Below are 18,693 nucleotides of genomic sequence, written 5' to 3' on the forward strand. Positions count from 1 at the left end.
GCCGTGATTCATGCTCCAGCATGATAGGGTTGAGAATAGGGTTGAGAACCTTGAGAATAGGGTTCTCATTTATATGAAATGTCTGGAACAGAAGCAGAGACAGAAGCAGATTAGTCACTACCACAGGTGGCGAGGAGTGGGGATAAGGAGTGATTACTAATGGGTGTAGGGCTGCTTTTGGGGGCGATGAAATGTTTTGGACTTAGTGGGGATGTTTGCCCAACTCTGTGAATAAACTAAAAAAACAGGGAATTATATACTTTTAAAAGGGTGAATTTTATGGTATTTGAAGTATATCATGACTGATATAACATTATTTTTTAATTTATTTATCTGACAGAAGTCACAAGTAGGCAGAGACTCAGGCAGAGACAGAGAGAGGGGGAAGCAGGCTCCCCACCAGCAGAGAGCCCGATGTGGGGCTCGATCCCAGGACCCTGGAATCATGACCTGAGCCGAAGGCAGAGGCTTTAACCCACTGAGCCACCCAGGCACCCCCTGATATAACATTTTATTACAAAAACATCTTTGTAGACCTTCTATGCATGCTAACATCGGCAGAAGAAGAAGTAACCTGTTGCTTTAAGTTTAGAACTGAAAGTCAAAACTTGGGTGACTCTGATTCCATCATCTGGCCCTGCTCTCTTCTGAAATCTAAGCAAATTGCAGCAAATTGGTTCAAAAAGGTACTTAAGAGATCATCCAGGATCTATTCCAGCCTGTTCTTTTACGGGAGACTGCTGAGGCTGAGGAGGAGCAGTGACTTGGCGAGGGCCACGGAGGTCTGTGGCGCGTCCAGTAGATGCCACCCAGCTGTCCTTTTCCACCTCTTTCCACCCTCCTCTCCCACCCTCTGAAGAGTTGGTTGACGTCTTCTCATCTGTGTTGAAAGTCATAATGAAGGGTTTGAGAGTATTATTCACAGCATAGGAAGTCCAGAGACTCAGTGAGAAGGTGCCACGTGAGGACCGGAGGGATGGAGAAAGAAGCTTCTCCATGTGTCTGCACAAGGTCAGCTCTTCTTGCACGGCTGTGTGTCGTTAGTGCTCGTGTGTCCTAGGATGACTATAAGAGGTAGCAAACAAGGCAAGGAGGCAGTAACTAATTTTTTGGCCACAGTTGCAGGGTCGCTGAGGACACTAAACATGAAGATGTTGTTATTAATCAGTACAGAGGAATGTTGGCCGAGTGGGAGTGATGACCTCCCTGCGACTCTACCCTTTTTCTGCAGTGAAATTTTAAAGGCTGGATTGATTGGGACGGCTCTACCCAACCCTCCCCCACCCAATACTTGCCTTTTTAGACCACAGCGATCCCCTGAAGTGTGTTTTGAGGTGGCTAAGGAACCGTCCTGATGATCCTTTATCGCTCCTTTGCAATAAGAAGTTTAAAAATACTGCAATCAAATCTTCCAGTTTTGCACCCTGTGATAACATAAAATCAGATAGAGCATGGCCAGCCAGATCCACTCCAAATGTCCAGAGCTCCTGGCCAGCTGGCTGTGTAACCTCCCTCAGTCATTTCCCTAATCTCCTAGGAATGCAGCTCTGATTTTCTGGGACTGCTTTTTTTTTTTTTTTTTTTTGGACCCCATCTGTAGCTTTATCAGTGTTTTACTGTATTTAGATAGCTCTACAAAAATAGCACCTCTTTACCTTAGCATGGAGCCTTTTGTAGCTGTCTGTGGCATCTTTCAAGCCACATTAACGGTCAAGCACAGCTTTTAGAGGAGTCGCAATTACAAGGCATTTTGTTCTTTTTCAACTTACTATTTGGTGTGTCTTTTTTGGATATAGTTGCATTATTTTTCATGTTGATCCTTTTTAATGGTTATATAATAACCCAATGAATTAAACTATCATAGTATATTAAGTCATTCCTCTAAAAGGATACATATACATTGCTTCTGAGCAATGTTGTTGTCTACTGATTAAAGAAAGAGAAAAAAAAAATACCTGTAATCAAACTCCTCTACCTACAGAGAGTTTTCTAATGAATTATTTCTCAGAATCTGTTCCATGGATTACTTGCATCCATGTGATCACTGGGGCAGAGGAAGCCGATTTAAAACACAGATTCCCAGCCTGGTCACACAGCCACCACCAGTCTGGAGTCTCTGAGATAGGATCTGAGAATCTCCATTATTCTGCCTCCCAAGGGATTTTTTTTTCTAGTTTTTTTGTTTGTTTATTTTGTCAAGGGATTTTTTTTTTTAAAGATTTTATTTATTTACAGGCAAAGAGGCAGGCAGAGAGAGGGCAGGGTTGGGGGTGGGGAAGTGAGCTCGGGGCTCCATCCCAGGACACCTGGCTGGGATCATGACCTGAGCCAAAGGCAGAGGCTTTAACCCACTGAGCCACCCAGGTGCCCCATCCCAAGGGATTTTTAAGCTCATTGGAATTTGAGACTAACTCAAAAGATAAACTTCTTGGAATAGGATTGCTAGTTAATTTATCATGGTAACTACCACTAATGGAACACTCACTAGGTACTAGGAGGTACTGGGTGTAGCATTTAATCCTCAATACTATTACTGTCCCTACTTTAACAGGGAAGGAAACTGAGTCTCAGGTTAAGTAACTTAAGTAACTTTCTAGTTTACTTGGCTAATAAATTTCAGATCGAATATTTGAGTCCCACCAGCTCTAGAGCCCGTGTTTTATTTTTAATTATTTTTATTAACGTATAATGTATTATTTGCCCCAGGGGTACAGGTCTGTGAATCATCAGGCTTACACATTTCACAGCACTCACCATAGCACATACCCTCCCCCATGTCCATAACCCAACCACCCTATCCCTACCCCCGCCACCCCCAGCAACCCTCAGTTTTTTGTTTTTTTTTTTTTAAGATTTTATTTATTTGACAGAGAGAAACCACAAGTAGACGGAGAGGCGGGCAGAGAGAGAGAGAGAGGGAAGCAGGCTCCCTGCTGAGCAGAGAGCCCGATGCGGGACTCGATCCCAGGACCCTGAGATCATGACCTGAGCCGAAGGCAGCGGCTTAACCCACTGAGCCACCCAGGCGCCCCAGCAACCCTCAGTTTAAGATCTCTTATGGTTTGTCTCCCTCCTGATCTCATCTTGTTTCATTTTTTCCTTGCCTACCCCCCAAAACCCCTCTTCCCTGCCGCTCAAATTCCTCATATCAGGGATAATTGTCTTTTTCTGGTTGACTTCTTTCACTCAGCATAATACCCTCTAGTTCCATCCACGTCATTGCAAATAGCCAGATTGTATTTCTTTGATGGCTGCATAGTATTCCATTATATGTATATACCACATCTTCTTTTTCCCTTCATCTGTTGATGGACATCTAGGTTCTTTCCATGGTTTGGCTATTGTAGACATTGCTGCTATAAACATTCAGATGCATGTGCTCCTTGGGATCAATACATTTGTATCTTTAGAGTAAATACCCAGTAGGCGATTGCTGGGTAGTGGGGTAGCTCTATTTTCAACTTTTTGAGGAGCCCTCATGCTGTTTTCCAGAGTGGCTGCACCAACTTGCATTCACACCAACAGTGTAGGAGGGTTCCCCTTTCTCTACATCCTCACCAGCATCTGTCATTTCCTGACTTGTTAATTTTAGCCATTCTCACTGGTGTGAGGTGGTATCTCACTGTGGTATTGATTTGTATTTCCCTAATGCCGAGTGATGTGGAACACTTTTCATGGGTCTGTTGTAGAGCCCATGTTCTTAACCCACATGAGTGGCAAAATGTTTAGAATCTGGAACCACACCCCACCCCTGTCAGGAAAGGTCCGTGCCCTTCAGTCACAACTTCCCGAGACAGTAGTCAGTCTGTGAGCCTTCGCTTCCGGTCTGGTTTAGTCTCACCGAGAGGAATTGGAAAAATTCTGGAGAGACTCTGGCCTGGGACCTCCGTTGTCTGGAGCCAGACCCTGAGCTCAGAACAGACTCTGAGTTAGAAATGCTGCACAGGAACGCAGAGGTGGGAGGACTTTTCCTCATTTCCCAGAGTTCAGATGTCTTTAGGAATCTCACCTGACCTGTGGAGAGTTCGGGGGTGGGGGGGAGGCAGGTTAGGGAGCAGAAGTGGAGGGGACGGGCTGCATGGCTATTCATATGCTGAGTGATACGAAGGGCAGACGCTCCCCCCAGGCCAGGGCAGTGGGAAGCCTGAGCTCCCACGTCTTTGACATTTGAGTTCTCTCTAACCACAGCTAGGAGGCTTGGGGGCACACTGCCAGGAGCGTGAAGGCCCAGGGAGCTCTGTGGCATGGGGGCACCTTGGCTTTTGGTAAACAGAGAGCATTGGGACCATTTAGGTAGAACAGCCTAGAGCAAGGGTCAGCAGACTTTTTCAGTGAAGAGCCATAGAGGAAATACTTCAGGCTTGGCCTGCCATCATTTATGTATTGCATAGACAATACATAAATGAAGGGGCATGTCTGTTTCCCAGTAAAATTTTATCTGTAAAACTTGGCAGACTAGATTTGGCCCACAGGTTGTAATTTGTCAACCCCTGGCGAGAGAAAGACCACTGACTTTGGAATCAGTCTGACTGTTTAACCTCCAGCTAGCTGGGTCAGAGGCAGATGACTTGAATGACTGTATAATGTTATGGCTAAGAACTCAGGTTCTGGAGGTGGAGGGTCCAGGGTTCAAGTCCTGCCTCCACGTTCATGAGCTGTGTGACTTTTAATAAGGCCTTTCCCTGAACTTCCGTATCTCAGGGAGCTATGGTGAGAATTATCGGAGCTTAGCATCTGCCCACACACACACACAGCCATGCCTGCCTCATGAGAAGTGCTCTGGAAATATTAGCAGTTAGCATTACTGTTCTTTGGGCTGGAGTTTCCTCGTCTGTTAAGTGAGGGTAATATTAGCACATTTTACCAGAGTTGGAGAATTACTTCAGTAAGAGGAGTAAGTGAGATACTTGGCCTGAAGGAGAAACTTGGTGCTCGTATTGTCTTTTAGAAACAGGAAACAGTTTGTCTGTCCAGGGACCTTAGAGGAAGGCTCTTCACAGACACACGGGCTTTGGTAAAGGTAGTAGTCTTCTCGAAAATCAAAGAATTACTCAGCTCAGCCCTGTTCTTTTCACTCTGGCTGCTAGGAAGCGAAGTGATCTTTTTCAATCTTTCTTTCATTAGCTTTCTCCACTTCTCAACTCTATCAGTCTGCTCTTAATTTTGTTTCATTAAAAACTCACTTCATCTCTCCAATCATCTCGCGTTGGTTGTCTTCAGTGTCTCGTAGGCAGACCAGCAGAGTGTGAGGAGGGTTGGGGGCACTTGGTGTGTTCTCTTCCCCTTGGATAAGCCCCTTGCTCAGGCCAGGCTCTGCTTACCAGCCTCAGGACATAGCCGGTGGTGTTCCCCAGTGTCTTTGCTTACACACTTTCTCCGGATTGGAGTGGACCTTCCCCCTCCTAATCCATAGACCCACCAAGACCCCATCAGACACTTTCCCTGCTGGAGCCTGTTCCCAACTCCTCCCCTCAGCGAAGCCCCCCTCAGAACTCTTGTTCATTGTCATCCTTTCACTGGTAATTTGTATTTGCTGGCCAGTCCTCTTTCTTCGGCTTAGACGGGCAGTTCGTTGCGGGCTGGGATCGTGTTATGCTTCCTGGTCTCCCTCTCACTATCTTGCTTTTAGAGAGTCCACGGTAAACACCTGTGGGCTGAAAACTGGCATTGTTACTGATGCAGATGCTGATCTCTGGTAGACAGAGTCTTCGTTCTAGGAGCTCTCCACTCTTGCTGACATTTGCTAACTTTATGGAGCCCTGCGGAGAGAATTGCCCTTTAAGGGCGCACTTTCGACAAAAAGCAGTAGAAGTGAAGAACATTCTGGGCCTGGGCCATAAATCCTTCCAAGCACACTCCTTGCTCTTCCCTCATCTCTGCTGAATGGAGAGGACTTTGAGGATGGTGAGGAAGGGGGAAACCACAAAATGCAAGGAGCCTGGATGGATCTCTAAGGAGCAACTTGGAGGAGAACAGAGCAGGACAGATGCCCAGGGAGGAGGACCACGTCAGGCTTACATGAGAACTGAGCATTTGCAGTGTTATGTTTAAAAAGTATACACACATTCACACACATAGGCATTCACACACCTCCTGTCAGTTAGATGTTTGCACATTAGAAGAATCACTGTAGGGCCCTCTGCGAGGCAGACATCGCCTTCACTGACACTCAGTGTAGCCTGAGAATAACCAAGTACGCCAGATCTTCGCTCTGCGATAGGCAGTTCAGAATGACGGTCTCATGGTTTTTTCTGTGTGTACAGTGATTCCATCAGCCTTGACCTTGTTTTCCATGTGGGATGTGTTTCCACCCACTGAAAGGTTTGGCCTAAAACCCACTGTAGGGAATCACCATGTTCTGCCCACTTGACTCCGAGAGCTGGCGGTTCTCCTCCTGAGGACGCCTGCGGGAGCCTCCTACTGTAAGATTTCATTCCAAGCTCAGTGGACTGTCCCTCAAACGGGGCTGGGACGAGGTGGGACCGCTGTGACGTCCTTGCCCTCCAGTTGTCCGTCAGTTCAGCCTCCCAGCACCCAACCCTGAGCTGGAATCGAGCCAGGAAGACCTGATCATAGACATGACCCCCGCCCCCCACCTCCGACCTTCAGATCAAAACCCTGCCCTTCGCCCTCACAGATGCACACGGTTTTCTTCAGCTCAGTGACCTGCTTACCCTCCCCCTGCACTGCCCCTAAGGAGACGCTGAGCCATAGCAAGAAGGGGATGACACAGATGGGGGGAGGCGGGAGGTGGGTGTTAGACACGCGCACGATGAGGGTTGTCAGCCCCCGAGCTGTCACTGGAGGCGGGACAGCGCGACGGTCACCAACAACCGAGAAGCCCCTTGTTGCAGGGGGTCGTCCGGCCTCCTGTCCGTGGGTGACTGACTCGTCTTTGCTTTCTCCCCCTGTGTGAGCTCAGAGGAGGGCGCACAGAGACAGGCCTGGCCCTGAAATACCTTCTGCGCCAAGGCTTCCCCGGCGGCCGGAACGCCTCTGTGCCCCAGATCCTTGTGGTCGTCACTGACGGGCGGTCCCAAGGGCACGTGGCGCTGCCTGCCAAGCAGCTGAAGGAAAGACGCATCACCATATTTGCCGTCGGGGTCCGGTTTCCGAGGTAAGAGCCCCCGGGACGCTGTGGAGACACTTCACAGCCACGGGACAGGAAGGGGTCCGGCCAGACTGCCCTGGTCCTTCCTGGGCTCTGTCTTTTCCTCGCTCTGTATGTTGTGCCTGTGCAGGGAACGCCAAGTCTGGGAGCGTGTGTGGCCTCTGATTTAGTCCGAGGACGGGGTTGTCAGCGCCGGAAACTTGAGTCTCAATTCTTTTTTTTTCTATAAACAACACGCAGCGCCTCTGTTTTCATGAACAACACAACAGAGGACCGTAAACTGAGTTTATATTCCACCATCAAGTGTGGCTGTCCCATTCGTTCACTTTGTGATGGGGCATTAAGAATATCTTCAAACCCAGTAGTCTCCTCATTATCCTCAAAATACCCAGTGAAAGGTTCGGAGCTTGGAAGCAATGGAAGACGCTGAGCCAGCTGCGCTGCCTTGAATTCCGTTTGTAATGTGAGTGGAGCAGACAGACCCTGGATGTTTCTGAGTGTAGAAAAATTCATTTTATCTTGGTTGAACTGAAAATTTTTTTCTGATACTTCAAGAGTTCTGATAATCCAAATGTTCATTTTTCACACAAGGAAAGCCTTTTGGAAGATGATCATGACTTTCAAAACGTCTGCTGGCGGGGCCCCGGGTGGCTCAGTGGGTAAAGCCTCTGCCTTTGGCTCAGGTCATGATCCTGTAGTCCTGGGATGGGGCCCCACATCGGGCTCTCTGCTCAGCAGGGAGCCTGCTTCCTCCTCTCTCTCTGCCTGCCTCTCTGCCTACCTGTGATCTCTTCTGTCAAATGAATAAGTAAAATCTTTAAAAAAGAAAGAAAGAAAGAGAAAGAAAGGTCCACTTGCTGAAAGCTCAGTACAGGAATGCTGTCCTGTAACCGAGACCCCAGCCCTCCGGCGTTCATCTTCACTTGCTCTGTGAACAGCCTCTCGGCCCCGTCCCCACCAGCTGGCCCCGCCGCTCCTTGACTCTCAATTCTTTGGGGCAGAAATGGAAGTCATGGGTTCCTCTCATTTTACTGGGTGGGTCGGGGGGGTCCCTTGGGGCGAGCAGGAGCCATGAAGATCCTTTTCTGTCCTCCACACGCATCTGCCGCTCCCTCAGCCTGGCCCCCCGAGGGACCGGGACCCGTGGCTGCCCGCTGCGCCCAGCTGCACCCCGGAGAGAGCAGAGTCATGCTTCCAGTTGAATGATCCAAGAAAGGCTTCTCATTAGCTTAAGTCACAGACCCCTTCCAGAGGCCGGGAGCGTGGGGGTCTGGGCCGGGCCGCTCCCCTTCCCAGATGCTGGCATGTGCTTCCCACGCGTCCTCACTGCTCTCAACCTTAAAATGGGAGGTGCCTTCGTGGGCCCTCGTTGTCAGGGGTATTACATGAAAGGACTCCCAGGACCCTGAGATCATGACCTGAGCTGAAGGCAGAGGCTTTAACCCACTGAGCCACCCAGATGACCCTCCCCATTAATTTTAGTACATTTTTGATTCTCAGTAAATACGCCAGACACTATTCTTGAGTGTTTAGGGATACAGAGACAGTACCAGGTGCCTGCCTTCACGGAGTTCCCATTCTAGGAAAGGAACTAGATGATAAACAAGTGAGTGAATAAACAATAATGTCATTTCAGGTGGAAATAAAAGGCAAAGGAGAAAGAGTAAGGGAGAAGGTTAACAGACCGATGAGAATCAGGGAGCCCAGCTAGTTTAGAGAGGGGAGTCTGTCAGGAGTTGACTTTGGAGGAGAAACTTGAGTCAAAGGAGTAGCAAGCCTCCTAGACAGCAGGAAAAAGAACAGGGTAGGCAGGCATGTGGCAAGCACAAAGGCCCTGAGGCAGTAGCTAGCTTAGTGTGTCCACCAGGGCATGTCTGGAAGCCGGCAAACGAGGGGTGGACTACAAGAAATGGGGCAGAAGAGGTAGGTGGGAGTCAGGTCCAGAGCCTCTGTGGGTCATAGTCAAGACTTGGGACTTGATCGTGAGTAGGTTGGGTAGCCCTGGGAAGGCTCTGAGCAGGGAAACGGCCGGTGTTGGCTAACTTTTGTAGAAGATGACACCTGAAGATGCTCTACCTGCCCGCCAGGTAGAGCATAGATGGGCGGGCTGAGGTGGAAGGAGAAAGGAGAAGCAGTACTGGGGGACAAGGGGCATTGAGGCAGGCAGCCTCTGGAAGCTCTTCACATGAGCGGTAACGGCCGTGTGTATTAAGGGGGCGCTGTGAGCCCCTGACGAATGGTTGGACTGAGGGTCTGTTCTGAAGGCAGAGATGAGTGGCCGCTGAAGGGAACATGGAAGGATTTTGGCCGGAGCCCCTCAGGGAGAGGGAGTGCTGTCTCCTGAGATGGGGAAGCCTGGGGAAGAACCAGGGAAGCGGAGTCCTGTTCCAGATCAAGTCTGAGGGGCGGACGGGATGTCTGAGTAGGGAAGCTGAGTCAGCAGCTGCGTGTAGGAGCCCAGGGCTCAGGAGAGGCTGCACAGAGACCCTGCCCTTGGGGACGGCATTTGTCACCTGGAGATCTCCCGGGGGAGTGCGGAGAGAGAAGACTCCCACGGCCCAGCCTGTGCAGTGCTAAGGGGACATGCTGGGCCACGTCCTGGTGGTGGTGCTGACAGTCCCCAGCACCGTCGTCATGCTGTCGTTACTGGCAGTGAGACGCCCTCATTGAGGACTCTTCGCGTGTCCTCACATAGGAGGAGATAAGCCCGGTGAGAGAGGAGATGAGGGTGTTGCTTCCCGGCTCACCTCCCACGCCTCCCACACGGTACTGGACGGACGACCTTGAACGTCACGGTTCTGCCCGTGAGGCTGGAGCCTCCCAGACGGTGGACATCTGTGGCCCGTTCCGGGCTTTCTTCTCCAGCTGCTCGCGGGAGCAGCGCTTCTCAGATGGCCTGTGGCGGAGTCCAGTTTGCCTTGTTTTGTGTTTTAATCCATCGTGGCCTGGGACTTCAGAGAAATACAATACAAATGAGCTACTGGGAAAGTAAAATAAAAAAACAGACAGGGAGCTCAAATGTTGATTATTTGATCCAAGCAGACCGAAAGGGACTCTGTCAAGTCACTGTACAACTAGGTTCTAAGGATTTTTATTCTGTGTCTGTGCTTGTCTGGTTCTGGGTGAGGGTGAAACAGGGCGGGGGGCCTGCACCGGCCCACGGACATGCTTTGAGTACCCCTCCCTTGGAGGAATCGAGAATCAGGAGAGGGGACATGGCTCAGACACAGCAACCGTCCCAGGAAGCCCGCTGGTTTTCCAGGCCCTCCGGGCTCCGCTCCCCCAACTGCTGGTCAAAGGCCGGGTCACAGCCGACCAGCGGTTCTCAAAAGTCTGTTTCCTGGACCAGCAGCACCAGCAAGTGAGAACATGTTAGGAACACACACAGTCGGGCCCTACCCCGCAGAATCTCCAAAACTCTGGGCCGAGGTGCCTCCTTCGGCGGTGTACCTGGCCCTCAGTGGTTCTGATGCCCCCTGAAGTTTGAGAGCCGCTGCTGTAGACAGGGTGAGGCTCTCTGCGGGCATGAAAACCTGACTCTCACCTCCTGGGAGTATTCATCGAGCCCCTTCCCTGATGGTTCTCAGCCCTGGCGTTGGTGAAAATGTGCTGCTGGGCTGCCCTCTGGATGCCCCCCTGTGCGGGCCAGGGGGTGCCCTCGTCCTGGGGAGAATGGGGAGTTTTACATCAGTACATTTTAGAGATAAATGAAGTTTCGGCCACACTGGCAAGCCTTTGTCTCTTTGGATGAATTTCTGGCGGGCAAGATGCTAAACCCATTACTGACGACCCTGTCTTCTCAGAAAGGCTTCTCGGCATCCTTTAACGTTCTCTTCACGTCCTGGGTTATCAAGCCACGTGTCACTTCTGTCCCGGGCCCTAACAGTGGTGCCCTCTGGCTCCTTCCTCCACACAACCTCACGTTGCTGGCCTTCGAGTGCTTCTCGTTCTTCGGGACTTTTCTCTGTCACGAGCCGGCCTCGGTTTTCTCGTCTCGCCACCACCCACAGCCACTTTCCCTCATTTCCTTTCTGGTCACGTTTTTTCCTCCTCGGCTCTGGGTGACACGGCCAGACCGCGACCTCCGTGAGGACCGGGTCTCTGAGAAGAGCTGCTGGTTCCGAGGGGGAGGCCTTCCTCTGAGGAAGCAGGCGGGCTCTGGAGCGCACACATTAGGACCCGTGCTTTGGGCGCCCTCGGGGTCTCGCTCGGGTTCGCTTCTGGACCTCACCGGCACCCCGGGCGGAGCGGCTCCTGGAGCGTGGGGTCGTGTTGATGCCCACGAGGAGCCCACGGTGTAGGGGATGGGTGGGCAGGAAGGTGGGGGCTGGGCGAGGAGAGGCCGTGACTTCTCTGCCGGGCCCGGGGACAGGTGGGAGGAGCTGCACACGCTGGCCAGCGAGCCGAGGGAGCGGCACGTGCTCACGGCCGAGCAGGTGGAGGACGCCACCAACGGTCTCCTGAGCGCCCTCAGCGCGTCTGCTCTCTGCACCGCCGCCTCTCCAGGTAAGGCCTTCCGGGCTGGGAAGCAGCGATCTTGCCCTTCGTGAAAGTGGGGTGGAGACAGTTCCTGAGGCCGGAGGCCAAGCAGCTCCCCAGGCAGGGGGAAGGCTCCCCAGGCAGGGGGCTAGAAGCGTTGGTGCTGGGGTGCTCTGCTCTCTCTCCCTGTGTCAGACCCGGTGGCCTCTCTTGGCCAGGAACCCTGAGCTTGTCTCCATGGGGTAGAGGAGGCCAGGGCTTGGGGCCCAGATCTAGGGGGTCCCTGTGCCTGTCCCCCCTCCTCAGGGGGGAAGAGCCGGTCAGCTCCCCGGCATGGTCAGATTGAGCTGGGGTGAGGTCTCTGCACGCCCGGTTGCTGTCGTCAGGGTCTACCCAGGAGCACGCCGTGTGAAAGGAGCACACGGGCACAAGGGTGTGAAAGCAGTGTGCGGAGAATGCTTAGAGACTGGCCCCTGCGAGAGGCAGAGGGTGGCCCGGGTTGAGGGTGATGGAACCACGGCGGGGGGAAGGAAGTGTAACCGTGTCTTCTCCATCCGTGTGCCCTGCGGACACAGACTGCGAGGTCCAGCCTCACCCCTGTGAACACAAGACGCTGGAGACGGTCAGGGAGCTGGTGGGCAGTGCCCGGTGCTGGAGAGGATCGCGCGGAAGCAAGGCCGTGCTGGCGGCAGTCTGTCCCTTCTCCAGGTTTGTCCACATGGTCTGGGGTCTGAGCCCGAAGACACGTCTGGGTGGAGAAGGAGGCCCCCAAAGCTGAGGGCTGAGTGCAAAGAGAACAGCTGTTTGGGGTCTTGGCCAAGGAGAGTGACAGGGATCAGAGAATGCCTGGTGGGGGGGAGATAGGGACAGAGTTGTGGGGTCCGGGGGGCATCATAGCGAGGGTCATAGCTACACAGTGGCAGGGTCTTATAGACACACTACCCAGGTGCCCAGAGTGAGTGAGGGTGACAGGGTCACAGCTCTTCTGGAAGGCTCATAACTCAAAGTTAGTCCACTAGGGCCATGGTCTGGATTTGGGATGGTGATCTGGTAATTTGGTTCCTCTGAATACCCGTTTCCATATTTATGGGACCAAGTGAGGCAGGAGGTTTAAGGTCTTGGATGAATTCTAGTTGTGGAGGCCATGGGAGATGCAATATTTGTCAGATCTGGAGCCTGGGCATTCTAGAGTCTCTGCTGCTCTGTGGTTAGCCATTTTCTCAAAAACTCCTGGACTGGCCCTTGGCCTTTTATCCAGACTTCCTACAGGACAGCAGGTCAGCACCTGGCAATCCCACATTTCTGCCTTTCCTGGAGATCCAGGGGTGACGTTTGAACCCACTGCGTCTTTGCCCCTTGGCCTGCCCTCAGGGATGAGCTCAGGAGACACAGCAATGAAATGGGTTGGCTGAAAACCCATGAGCTATCATGCTGGGCTGAGGGAGAGTCCAAGGACTGTCTTGGCAGGGAAGGGCCATGCCCTGTACATGGGTCCAAAGAAATGGGGCCATGTCAGAGGCCACTAGAGGCCCTCTTCAGAACCCAAGCTTTCAAGTGAAAGGAGACAGTTCTTTGTTTCTCCCTGAACATGTTCTGAGTGTCTGCTGTGAGTCAAGCAGCATGCAGGGAGCAGACCAGCACAGACACTGCCCCCAGGACGCTCATGGTCCAGAGGGGGCTTTGGACAAGAGGACTAGTGACTGCTGTCAGGTGTCTCAGGTGCTAGGATGGGGCCTGTCCTCCCCAGGACATCATGGAGAAGGGGTTGCTGGAACACTTTGGAAAGATATGGGAACCCAGTGGCGCGCTAGGCAGAGGCTTTCAGAGTTGGGAGCCCCGGGAGAGGCTGGTGGGTAGGACCCACTTTGTGGCTTTGTACTCAAGATTCTGGAGTCAGACTGCTGAACTTTTCATTCCAACCACTAATGAGCTGGGAACCTCCTACCCACCCCCTTCTACATTTGAAAGGGGGCTAATAACCGTACCACTGCAGGGGGTTGTGGGGAGCAGGTAGAGCGTTCATATGAGTTCACTAATCCTGCAAGTTTCTGGAATGATGCTTGCACAGAGGAGCTCATCATCAATCTCCTCACTCAAGAAACACTGAAGGCCTCCTGTGTGCCCGGCACCGTCCTACGTCCTGGGGAATTGGCATGAAATGTCTCAGAAAGAAATCTGCCATCATGAGCAGTAAATACAGCGAAAGCATAACACAAACTATCAGGTAGTGATGAGTGCCACAGAGAGAAAGAATGAAGGGGTGGGTCAGGGTGGGGTGGGGAGGTGGTGGTTGGGAGCAGGGCTGTAATTTTAAATAGAGCAAGGAAGGCCTTGTACAGAGTCCAGACCTGAGGGAGCCATGTGCACATCCAGGCAAAGTCCTGTGGCCAGTCCCTGCTCCAACAATACCGATTTCCCATGCAGATCGGAGAGGTGGCGTGGGGCGTCCACAGAGCTTTGTGGGCTAGGCCTTGTGGTTTTACAAAGTTACTAGGAGGAGATGTGGAGAGAGAGATTTCTCTTTAATGAGCTGGCAGCTTGGCAAACTTCTGATTTTAGCACCTTGAGTTTTGTAATTGACTTGGCTCTTATCCCAAGTAGATGTTCTGCTCCAGGAAAGACTCTGCCCTAGAGGTGAGCCTAATTAGCCTGCCCCAGTGGTGGGGAGCCTGGGGGTGTCGCACAGCCAGAATCCACTTGTCTAATTCCCACTGCTTCCCCCTCCACCCCCCCTTGGTGCTAGCCCTGGAAAGGAATTCATAATAGAAAGCTCTTCTCATAGTTCAGAGTTTTGAACACAGAGTATTTCCAAATTCTGACATGATAGCCAATTTACATTTTTAAAAAATTGATTCTGGGTAGTTTGAAACATTCCCCACTCTGTGTGCAACTTAAAGCTGGGGTAGAATCAAAGAAAGCAGGGTGGTCTTTCTTGACCCCTATCTGCATAGTAATCTATCAGCTTTTAGTGTTTCAAATAACTTTCCAGGTTTTGGCCTTCCTGTTAAACTTTTTTTTTTTTTTAATAAAGATTTTTATTTATTTATTTGACAGAGAGATATCACAAGTAGGCAGAGAGGCAGGCAGAGAGAGAGGGGGAAGCAGACTCCCTGCTGAGCAGAGAGCCTGATGCGGGGCTCGATCCCAGGATCCTGGGATCATGACCTGAGCCAAAGGCAGAAGCTTAACCCACTGAGCCACCCAGGTGCCCCCCTGTTAAACTTTTGATCTCCATCATTGTTCCCTCGGGTTATAGCTGGAAGAGAGTGTACCGAAGCCACCATTCCACCTGCTACAGGACCACGTGCCCAGGTACAGTCTGCCTCTTGGATTCTCTAGCTCTTTCTGGGCCCTGGGGACTTGGCTGGCTTCAGAAGGGGCGTTTGCACTTCTGGGGCAGAGGGCGGGGTGGGAACCAGCTCAGGGGTGGAGAGACAGGCATTTCAGAGGCAGAAGAGCACACTTGTGCCGCACTCAGTCTTCTTTTGCACAGTAGTGGTTTTCACTAAGAACGGACTGAAGACTTTGGAATCGCCTTCCTCAGCCAGCGCCCCTTGCGTTGACAAGAGGCGGAGAAGGGCATGCGTTGAGCACCAGCTTTGCAGGTAGAAAGCCTCACATGCAGCACCAAACTCCAGACCGGACACATAAGCCTCAGTTTCCCCCTCTCTAAAACAGGGGTAATGGTCATCCCGTGTCTGGAAAACCCACTTCCCTGCTCTGTATGATAGCGGGCATCATAAGTGGGATCCTAGGGAAGATTGAGTAGGTAACGCCCACGGAAGTATTGGCATCATTCAACCTGTTCCCTGGGGGGGCCTCCCTGCTCCTCACCAGGGGCTCCAGTGCACCCCACTGACCCGAGAGCAGAGAAATTACACTCAAACATGTTGACATCAGTCCCTTATGGATTTGCTTCTCCCGAGGAGGCAGGGAGCATGTCTCCTGGGTCCTATCCCTGGGCTTGGTGATCTGCTCGGCATCCTGTTTTCAAGTTCTCACATTGCTGGCTTCTGAAAGGCAGGAGACACTGAAAGTTCGGTTGTTTTTGCTCAAAAATTAAGGTTTGAGCACCTAAGGCTTTGGAGCCACAGTGACCAGGGGCTGCATCCGAATCTTCGCCTTTCTAGCTGTCTGGTCCTCACGGGACTTCTAGTCCTTGAGCTCCAGCTCCCCTGTCTGAAGTGAGGGGGGCCTTTACAGGACTCATCGGGCAGTGAAACAAGATTGTGCACGTGTGGCACTGAGTGGGGTGCCTAGCGTAGAAGAGCGGCTCAGTTAAAGGCCCATGTCTGTGCTGCTGTCGAGGCCCCTGGTCATTTCCATGATACGCCCGGGGCAGAATGGCAGCCCGGGTGCTCTCCATGAGCCTCGATAATCCCTATCCTCAAAAAGCAGACACTTTGGTTTCAGTGACGTGATCTCCAAGTTATATATCAACATTTTCATGTAGAAAGGCCAGAAATCTCTACTTCCACTGGTAGCCATACAGCTAGTTAGGAAGCCCTTTGAATATAAGACACACGAATTCATGAAGCTCCTGCCTGTTCTCCAAAACTCTATGAGGGAGGGCGCGTGGTATTATCTGCATTTTATAGTAATGGATGCAAAGCTCAGATAGGATCACGGAGAGGACACTTCAGACGTGAACTGTGGCTCCCTGGGCAAAATACCCCATTTGAAAGAGTTGTGGCCTAGCATTTGGACCTCATATCCAAAAACAAATATTGTCTTTACCTGTTATGGAGTGTTGGCTACATGCCAGGCTTTGTGCTCAGACTTTCCGCAGATTAGTTCATGTAATCCTCACAGCAACACTGTGGAACAAGTTCTCATCTTTTTTAGTGGAAGATACTGGGGCTTTCCCTGGCTAATTAAGGTGCCCAGGGAAGCAGAGGCCACATTTGTTGGCTCCAGGAGCCAAAGGCTCCCTGTTTGGCTGTGCCAGCTTGCAGAAGCCGTTAAGAACCACCACGGAGAACTTGGGGAACAGCACCTTCCACACTGCAGTTTCCCCCCGCATCTCAGGACACCTGCGTGGGGCCGTGATGCTACTGAGATCTTCATCCTTAGGGAGCCTGGGTCCAGTACCAGTTCATTGTCATGGCCACCCAGAGCTTGTCTAGGCCTCCTTGGCAGGCAGGGGTGGTGAGTCCCATCATGCAGTTTTCTAGGCCTTCCAGAGCCAAGTACCACAGACTGGGGGCTTAAACAACAGAAATTTACTTTCTCACAGTTCTGGACAAGATCAAGGAGTCGGCAGGTTCTTTTTCTTCTGAGGCCTCTCTGCTTGGCTTACGATGGTTGTCTGCTCCTGGGATCCTCACGTGGCTTTCCTTCTGTGCACCTTGCTGGGGTCTCTCCCTCTTCTTCTAAGTCAGACTGGGTTAGAGCCCATCCTATGACCTCATTTAAACTTAAGGAGCCTTTAAAGACTCTTTAAAGTCCTTCTCTCCAAATGCAGTCACATTCCAAGGTCCTGAGGGTTAGGACTAATACATATGGATTTGGAGGGATGCAATTCAGGCTGTAACAGCCCAGGGGCCATTGGCACATCCCCTGCGAACCTGTGGTTCACGCAGGCCTGATGGAGCCCACCACGGCATGTCCTTTGTACCCACATCCAGCCTCTCCTTTGCGTACCTCACTCGCTTCCTGTCCTGTCTTTGCCCCAGGTGCTCTGGCTAGGTCCCTAGTGGTCCTGGGGGAAGGAGGGAGCTGGGCCCTGGTGGGGCAGGGGGGCCTGCTGGACTCACAGCACTGATCAGATCCCTTCACGAATCTGAGCCGATGTGCTAGGCTCTTAATGGGCATCTCTCCGATAGGCGCTTGTGACTCGCAGCCCTGCCAGAATGGAGGCACATGTCTTCCGGAAGGACTGGACAAGTACCACTGCCTCTGCCCGCCGGCCTTCAGAGGAGAGGCTAACTGCGGTACGTAGCACGGGACTGTTGGGGAGCAGCGGAGCCTGGGCTCCCCTTGTCCACTTCCCACTTCCTAGCTATTAGACAGAAATGGGCCCTTGGATTTCAGAGCCACCTACTTTGCAAGCACACCACTGACCTGATGTTCCATGTGAACTAGCCTCTGAGTGCTCTGTGAGTAGGTGACTGCTAGGGCTGCCCGGGGTAGGACAGCGGCTCCCGGGTAACTGGCCCCAGAGTGGGCCACTGCCCTACCCTCGTGTGTGGATGGGCCCCGTTGCTGACCCCAGTCGGGCTCTGAGGCCTGGTTCTGGACAGAGTCTCATCTCCCCTCTCACAGGAAAAGGAGCAAGGGGCCGAAACCCTTTTTGGTTTTAAAGGTATGAGATGAACGTTACAATAGACTCTACGCTATAGGGTTGTGGAGAGTTTTAAATAAGGTAGATGCAAAGTGCTTTGTAATGATGCTTGACACATAGCAAGAGCTTGTTAAACAATAAGTTTTTAATATATATACATTTATTACTATGAATTTTTAAGTAATTACCTAAAAAAATCCAGTGCTGGGTCAACTGAAGGTGTATATGGAAGAACCAAAACTGGACCCCCTACCTCACAAGCTACTCACAAACCAGTGCCAGCTGGGTCATAGATCTTAGTACAAAAGGCAAAGCAGGGAAGCTTCTGGAAGGAAACAGAGGAGCATATATTGATGACTTGAGGCAGACAAAGATTTCTCAAAGAGGATGCAAGAAGCAGGAACCATAAGGGAGGAAAGTTTTAGATTACATTTTAAATTTTTAAAAAATGGCCAGGGTGCCTGGGTGCTCAGTGGGTTAAGCCACTGCCTTCGGCTCAGGTCCTGGGATCGAGTCCCACATCGGGCTCTCTGCTCAGCAGGGAGCCTGCTTCCCTTCCTCTCTCTCTGCCTGCCTCTCTGCCTACTTGTGATCTCTCTCTGTCAAATAAATAAATAAAATCTTTAAAAAAAAATTAAAAAAAAAAAAAGGTCAGATGGGAGACCCAGGAGGGAGAGCTGTGTCTCGCCCTAACTTGTCGAGGTGCCCCCAGCCCCTGCCCCCTCAGTGTCTCTGCCCTGACTCACTCCTGCCTGGGAGGGGGACAGGGCGCCTTGAGTCGGGTGGGATGGTGACCCACACGCTCCCGGGGGCCGTAGTG

General features: G+C 51.7%; 1 protein-coding gene across 7 annotated transcripts in view; it reads left to right on the forward strand.

The window, feature by feature from the left end:
- VWA2 (von Willebrand factor A domain containing 2) overlaps positions 1-18,693 on the forward strand; it is a 48,043-nt gene that overhangs the window by 23,376 nt on the left and 5,974 nt on the right. For all 7 annotated transcript variants that reach the window (XM_032312336.1, XM_032312337.1, XM_032312334.1 and 4 more), the window contains 5 exons: positions 6,923-7,117; positions 11,484-11,617; positions 12,166-12,298; positions 14,847-14,902; positions 17,416-17,523. In XM_032312336.1, coding sequence (XP_032168227.1) covers positions 6,923-7,117; positions 11,484-11,617; positions 12,166-12,298; positions 14,847-14,902; positions 17,416-17,523 — 626 coding nt within the window. The remainder of the gene's footprint in view (positions 1-6,922; positions 7,118-11,483; positions 11,618-12,165; positions 12,299-14,846; positions 14,903-17,415; positions 17,524-18,693) is intronic.

The sequence above is a fragment of the Mustela erminea genome, chromosome 14, assembly GCF_009829155.1.
Source record: "Mustela erminea isolate mMusErm1 chromosome 14, mMusErm1.Pri, whole genome shotgun sequence".
Classification (NCBI taxonomy): domain Eukaryota; kingdom Metazoa; phylum Chordata; class Mammalia; order Carnivora; family Mustelidae; genus Mustela; species Mustela erminea.